Source organism: Larimichthys crocea, chromosome VI, assembly GCF_000972845.2.
Source record: "Larimichthys crocea isolate SSNF chromosome VI, L_crocea_2.0, whole genome shotgun sequence".
In the NCBI taxonomy this organism is placed as follows: domain Eukaryota; kingdom Metazoa; phylum Chordata; class Actinopteri; family Sciaenidae; genus Larimichthys; species Larimichthys crocea.
Window position 1 is genome coordinate 1,647,379 of NC_040016.1, and position 7,768 is coordinate 1,655,146.

At 40.4% G+C, this 7,768-nt stretch overlaps 1 protein-coding gene across 5 annotated transcripts in view; it reads left to right on the forward strand.

Moving 5' to 3' along the window:
- Positions 1-7,768, forward strand: part of chchd6b (coiled-coil-helix-coiled-coil-helix domain containing 6b) — a 48,280-nt gene that overhangs the window by 15,257 nt on the left and 25,255 nt on the right. For all 5 annotated transcript variants that reach the window (XM_019277660.2, XM_019277656.2, XM_019277665.2 and 2 more), the window contains 2 exons: positions 1,010-1,093; positions 7,104-7,174. In XM_019277660.2, coding sequence (XP_019133205.1) covers positions 1,010-1,093; positions 7,104-7,174 — 155 coding nt within the window. The remainder of the gene's footprint in view (positions 1-1,009; positions 1,094-7,103; positions 7,175-7,768) is intronic.

Genomic DNA, 7,768 nt, shown 5'->3' on the forward strand with positions numbered 1-7,768 from the left:
ATTTCAGTTCGAGTTAGTTCAAATCAGCCAATGTGTATGATCATTGTTTTCATGTTCCAAAGAAAAGAATCTTTTATTTAACATCCCAAGTGCATGTGCATTTCTGACTTCAGGCTTAACTGGCAACTTGTTTTCACAGTCATCTTCTTGACGTCTTGCCTCCTATCTTGTTCTGCTTGCATGCTGCTATGGCCACGGCCCAATCTAAGGGTCTTCCTACAGCCAATCTGCCTTCTTGCTGCCTGTCAAAGCTTGGCTCAGCGGGCATATTAAAGCGTTTCACTTCATCTTAACGCCAGCATCGCCATGTCAGCCTCTGCCGCCGCTGTGCCAGTCACATGCCACCTGAGTTGTTTTGTAAGTTTTGTTATATTAGGTGGACCCACTATTTAATTAACATTTTTTTGTATGTTGTACTTTGTGGTTTTCATGTGATGTATCCTGATGTTATTATAGATTCCCGTAGAGTAGTGCAGTGAGGTAACCCTAAGCCTAATGTCTAACCACATACTTTACTGTATATCTGTCCATTTCTACCATGTTCTCCTTGCTGCAGAAAATATTTATATTTATCTTGCTTAGTGGTTATGTTTTAATGGAATATGAAGTAAAATTGATTGATACTTATATTGTATGTATGAGATGTGTATTCAGAGTTTCATCATTTAACTCTGGCTGGTGTCCCATATATGCGACAAGCTCACAAACAAAGGAAGTGATTGTGTTGTTTTAGCATCATTACCCACTTAGTAACTACTGTATGTCAATTCTAAAATTATTTTTAAAAAAACGTATTAGTACCTGGATTGATTTCCTTCTTCTCTTTAGGGACTGCACAGTGAGAATTGAGTATTTACACACACTCATTAGTGTAGTACATTGTCGTGTGTCAATATAACCTTTAACACCAGTTTCTTCATGTTTTGCCACTTTTCATAAAAAACTGTAATGTTTTTTTTTCCCTTCTTCTTTATTGAGTTATTTTCTTCTTCTATTTCCTCTTTCTCAGGCTAGACAACTGGAGAACAGGGAAAAGGAACTGGCCAGCATCTCCAGCTTCTATAAAGAGCAACTAGAAATACTGGAGAAAAGGGTAAGGACCATTTTCCATCTCATAAACATGTACATCATTGACCAGAAATCATCTGAGGCTTTTTCTATAAACACATTTCCTTAAATGGGTCCCTTAGTTGCATTGCATTAACTAAATATTAAGACCATGTTTTGTGAAATTATAGAAGTGCTGACATTATCTTATGTAAAGAACCGTGGGTGTGCATCTTTTCTCATCATTTGAGTTCATGATGAGAGTTTTTTTTTTGTGGGGTAGGGAGTTAGCGTGTGAGTTACTAGCACTTTAAAATGTTGACATTTATACCTCACTAAGGAGATAAAAACATTCTGTAGGCTTTCACTGAAAAGAAGTCTTTACACATCAGGAATATCAAAACAAGTCTTAAAGTGACGCATTACTCAGTCTCCTTGGGGAGCAAAATCTCGTTAAGACACAAGACACTTCCCTATCTTGGAAATGTCAATCCCACACACCGGCGTCAAAATATAACTAAATGAACTGAAAGTTTCACCAGGCAGATGAGAGCTACGACTCGATGTTGATGGACCTGCACTCAGGAGAGGTTCCACAACGCTGTCTCTCCCAGAGAGCGTCAGCTGTATAATCAAATGTACTGTGCTTTTCTCCTCGTTCTTACCAGTGGTCTTTTAAAAAGAACTGAGAAAATAAAAATGGTTTGTCGGGTGCTTTTAAGAAATTACAACCTGTGTTCCCTCCACCTGAGCACTTATGCGTCGGTGATATTTTGCCCCTTGTAAAAGCCAGAAGCACAGTGGTTTGATAAATGTTGCTTGCTTACATAGTAAACTTTGGCAGATTTGTTAAAAGACTTTGTTAGGAGTAAGGTTGGTACTGGTTTTAAAGCAGGTAAAACTGCCTTACACTCTTGGGGATGGACGGCTAGGAGAAAGGTGGGAGGTGATAGAGTAAAATAACTAGAGGTAATAAGGGAAGGGAAGTAAGGGAAGAAAAAACTAGGGTAATGAGCACACCTAAGAAATATGAACAAAGAATGTAACATTTTTTACATTTTTATTAAGGATACACTGACATTTACTGAAAACAGCATACACATTAAAGCAATGAAGATAGAAAAGGTATAGGCACACATACACTCTCATCGTCCCCTGACTCTGGCTCATGTTGTGCCTCTCCCCTCACACCCACTACTCTCCTTCCAGTATTCAGTAGACACTCTTTGGGGTTTGACTCCCCCTTCATGCCTCTCCCTCCGTCCGGCAGGGCCCATTAGGCAGACGGGGGACCTTATCTAGTCCCTGGCACTCGCCTCCTTCAGGCCTCTGAGAAAACCTTTTACATAGCTAAGTTAAATGGAAGGACCCCTGCACGCCGTGCGGCAAGCAGCACGCTCCGCAATGCTTTACGGAAGAGACTGATTGGCAGAAGAGTGGAGGATGCTCTATCTTTCTCTGCTCGACGCCGCACTCGCTTTTTCTATCGCTTTTTTTCACCCCTTACTTGCTCGCAGCTGACCTGCATGTGGATGAGGGAGTAAGAAAGAGGGGGGACTGAGAGCAAGAGATAAAGAGGCTATATGGACTGTGCATTAAACAGTCTATCCTGAGCCGGCGTCCATCTCCTTCCCTCTCTTCCTTCATTTTCCAATCTAGCACTCCATTCATCCAGCCTCCTTTCATGCCCCCTTTCCTTTACCCTGCCTATTTTTCTTCCTTTTACTCTTTCATACCTTTGGCAAATACCGGTTAGGCTGAAATAAATGGACACTTAAAATTTGAATTGTGACTGACACTGGTCATATACATAAATGCAAGACACAGTTTTGTAATAGAGTAATATGTCTCACTTTTAAAACATCACTTCTGATCTGAGAATGTGAAGACAGCTTTATTATCCCTCCTTCACCATCAGCTTTGTATCAAATGCTATTGATGCAAAGTAGAAATTTAAAGGTGTTGAATGCCATTGTCTAAGTGTGAATAACAGTCTGTGCTTTTATTCTTTAAATAATCTCAGAGGTGGGAGTTTTTGCCACACATACATGCACAAGCAGACACTTTTGCTCATGTAATTGCGCTGTTTGGATGCGTTGATGATCTGAGGCAGAGATTTAAGCCGAAGGTAAAAGCATTAGGTAAAAGATTAGAAGGAGAATCCACTGATAATTGGTGTGTGATCTCCTGAATCAACATTTCAGCAGCAGCAGCCCCTTCTAATAAGCTAATAACTGTGTGTTTGTGTGTGTATATATATATATATATATATTTATTTATATATATGCATGCCTATGTGTGTGTGGTTGATTACTGTACTTATATGACAACACACACAAACACACTCTGGTGTCCAGTTTGCTAAAGGGATAAATGACAATAACAAACTGTTGTGTTTGTCTAAAGGCTGTGGATGCTGTCCACTACTGACACAAATGAGAAAACAGCATGTGTGTGTGTGTGTTTATTGTGACAGATTTGTGTGTATGTTGTCACTTCACAAGTAATTGTGATAGAGTGGCCAATCCACTGCCCACCATTGCATTTCTCTGCTCCCACACACACACAGGTTCACACACCAAAAGATATCCCAAGACTGAAACACCTCCCCAAACATACCAGTACATCCGCCACCTCTTCTCTCTCCCAATCCTCTCCCCTCTTTCTCTCTCTCTTTCTCTCTCTCATTTATTTGTGGATGCCTCCCTAATCTCTTCCCAGTGTACAGGTGGAGTATATCTGTCTCCCTGTGGCAACATACCCTGTGACTCTGTAAACAAGTGTCAGTTTAAAATTCACCTCTTTTAATCCCCCCCTTGAAAAAATTAATCCGCCTTCGTCCAAGCGCGGAGCGTGAAACAACCCCTCCCTCAAAATCCTGACATCAGCCCATCTCAATCCACAGCTGCTGGAGGGTGTTCAGACGACTGTCTGAAAACAAGCATTCACGTACGAACACAGATTTAGTCACACACCTGCATGTATGCAAGCTTACACACGAGCAGCACACATGCACCCACACTAATCCCCTCCGAGTCTCTGCAGCAACCCCCAAAACCTTGCTCTTCCCCATTGAGGGTTATCATCCCCCCTTTCTGTCTCTCCGCATTGGGTTTTTGTCCCCATGGGTGCAAATGACTGGGAAGAGCTCAGAGTGTGTGTGCCAGTGATAGTGCTGCCACTTCTCTTGTGTCATGAGAGCTGAGCTGGAGCTGTTGCTCTGGGTCTGTTCTGTCAATAGGCACAAAAAGCATGTTGATACACACAAAAACAACACACAGCCTTGTGGTCCCTCAACATTTTGACTGATTGAAGCTGTACCTGCCAGCCCAAACACTACCATCACACTTCCACTCTCTCTCTCACATTCCCCTCTTCTATTAGCAAGACCAGAGAGATGATAGTTGTATCAGTAACTTGACAACTAACTACCCATTATGCAAATAAATCTCCATGCATAAAAGCATTGTCGTTGTTGGACGAGTTTGTGTGAGAGATGTTGTTGTTTTTGTTTAGGTCTGTTAAGAATGTGTAGTAAGAGCTAATGCTGCTCTTTAATAGTCATGTGATTAATAAATAGTGTTGTTTGAATTGAACTGAATTTTAAACGTTACACTTGAGTCTATGTATAGACTCACTCACTGATTTCAAGCAATTTTCACCAATTAAACATTTGCCACTAATTTATTTTATATAATGTTTATACTGAAGCATTCCGTAGTTCAGAAACCAGATAACGTTATCTTAAGGTTGTTACTTTGCCGTGTTTTACATGGCCTCCTGTAGCGAACTCTCTCTTGGCCTGGGTGGGACTTGGAGAAGGGGTGGGAAGCAAGAGCTGGAAAAGAGAAGGTCATTAAGTGGCTTCCCACCATTGCTTAATGTGTTCATTTGTTTATCTTCTTCCAAGTGGAAGGCAATGTATCGCTATTGCTTTTGTAGGACACACTGATCATCAGTGAGAAGTTTGCTTTACCTTTAAAACATCCCCTTCTGTTGCTGGTGCCCTACTCTATATGTCCTCTATAATCTGAGGAACCCATGGGTTTAAACCCCTGTGGAGTCTTTTTTAATCTTGACTTGAACACTGGATATCCCACAAGGCAACTACAGACTTTCAAGTTTCAGCTCAGCTTTCCTCTGTTGAGTGTACCCACTGAGCCCTTGACCCTAGGCTAAAGGCTAAGTCGCTAACATGTGACTGACTTCTTACCACATATTCCCAGGGAGCCAGCAAAAGTGTTAGCTAACTCTCCTCCAACAAGAAGGAAGACTTACTCTCTGTTTTATGTCCAGGAATCCAGGGCTTGGTTTCTCGCACTATCAAATTAAAGTATTTATTTGCTCATGTTAAATTCTTACTAGATTAAAAATCCATCTGTGCAGAGATTCTGCAGTCTAGAAATGTCTTTAAAGGGTACAAAATGCTGAGATCAAGCATACTTTGGAGGTGCAGTCCTTCCTGTCGAGGTGTGGTATTTAAGCCTAGTCCATACTGTATATTAGTGATCGGGAGACTTGCAAGAGCAACAGGAGTCTAATCTCAAGTCCTGTCCTGGAAAATCCAATATACTGTAACACATTCAGGAAACATAACTGGCAGGGATAACGTGTTACACCTCAGGATGTTGCCGTTTCAACATTATGAATTACCATGACAGCCAAAAATCTAACACAAGCAAAGAAAGCTAAACTGCTGTTGGGCACATTTATTATTTTATAAGAATGGGGACATAATCTTCCTGCACCAAAGCAAGAAAGATAGTGGATGAAATCAACAAAGTTATAGAAGTTGTTATTGGTCCACTTTCAGAAAGAACAACCCTTAAATTGGTGAATTTCCTCAGTCAACTACAACAGTTTAGAGACTACGGGAGGGTTAAGGTAAAGTCCATACTAGACTATACTTCACTGTCTTCTCTTAAAGAACGGGAAAGAAAGGGATAGAGGGACAGATTGTCACATTGTAGTGCATAGTAGCATATAGGATTAAGGGAAAAGATAACCGTAACTTGAATCCTTTCCAACATCAGATCAGAAGAAACATGTCTGCAGATCAGCGTGAAATAATGAGATATGAAAATGACTAGGGGGCACTGGAGGAGTAAAGGGCTAGAGATTGTGGAGGAGGTTTGTGTTTGATCCCATCTCTTTCCCTGCGCAGTCACTTCAATTATCTTCCTCTCCTATCACCCCATCTATTGGGAATATAGGGAATAATTACAATAAGTAAAAGCGTGAGCGCTGAGGTTATTGGTTTAAAATGGTGATTACTGTGCAGTGAATAAGTGTAAGAGGTTGGGCGAGAGAGATTTTGCTTTGTGTTTGGGGAATTCTAGACCAACTGTATTTCATTTGGTTTGATGCAAAGCCTGCAAGGTGATCATTTATCTTTCAAAGCTAGTGATTTTCAACATGTTCTCAGTAATGGGGCTTTCTAAAACTTATTATAGTCTTTACTTCTTTCAGTGCATCACCTGGTGAGTGGTTCTGGCCACGATGCAGAGTAGTTAACACTGCAACCACTGATTACTCCAGCAGAGGTGATCCATATGACCTTGATCTCTAGACACAGGCTCCATCTGTGTAGTAATTGCTGTTTAAATGCCATTTTTCTTGCATGAAATAAAACATTACAGAGTACCAACAGGCCATCAGCATTCAAATTTGTAAACAGCACTGTAAAATTCAAAGGTCACTAATTTAACAAATGTGACATTTCAGATGGTGCTTTATGCATTTTGCTTATCATCACTGGTTTATTGTAGCTTGAATTGAATCAAACATTGTTAGAACTGTGGTAATATTATGTAGATATTCTTCGTATTTGATTTGAGGACTTTCACATGGTCCATCTTGTTTTTTATGTTTTGAAATGATGTGATAAGAAAATTGAATAAAGACTGGGAACAAGTTGTCACATCATTAAAACCACCATAACATCCCACTTAATATTCAATATATTATAATATATATTATAATGAAACTGAAGTGGAACCTCTGCAAAACTGTAAAATGTCTCGTTCTTCTTTTTCTCTCTGTCTCTTTACCTTCAGAACCTTGAAAACTACAAGCAGACGGCTGAACAATATAACCAGGCAGCGACTGAAGCTGAGGCTCACATCCGGTAAATACTGTCGATTAACTTTTCAACACCATTTCCTGTGGAATGACCCATTAAGTATACTCATTACATTGTGTCTCCTCACTGCGTTATTGCTACTGTTGTGTGGTTAGCTGAATACGCCTGTTGGTTGGTTGAGGTTGGGATATTTTGTCTCAGCTGACCCTGCGTAGCCTCATGTAACACAGTCATTGTATGCCAAATTAGAAAAGAACCCTCCACGCAGTGGATAACTGAGAGAACTAGCAGGATGTCCACACGACAGTTGTCAGAAAGCAGATGTGGGCAGAAACCTGAGTGTGAAGGCTGTTAGCAATGTTAGTCTGCTGTTAATTTGAACCCCACATCTACTGCAGCTGCCTGACAGTCAAAACATTGTGAGGCTGGGCGATAATTTACCATTATCACTTATTATTATCACATCTAATAGTTCTGTGACAAAACTCTCATATTAGGGCTCACCATTTTCCTCTTCACATGAATTAGTTAAATCCTCCTGACATCTGTTGTGACAGATGTGACATTATTTAAATACTTGAGAATATATTCAATAAAACCTTTCGTGTTTTTGGTGGACTGCAACAAATATTTGACACA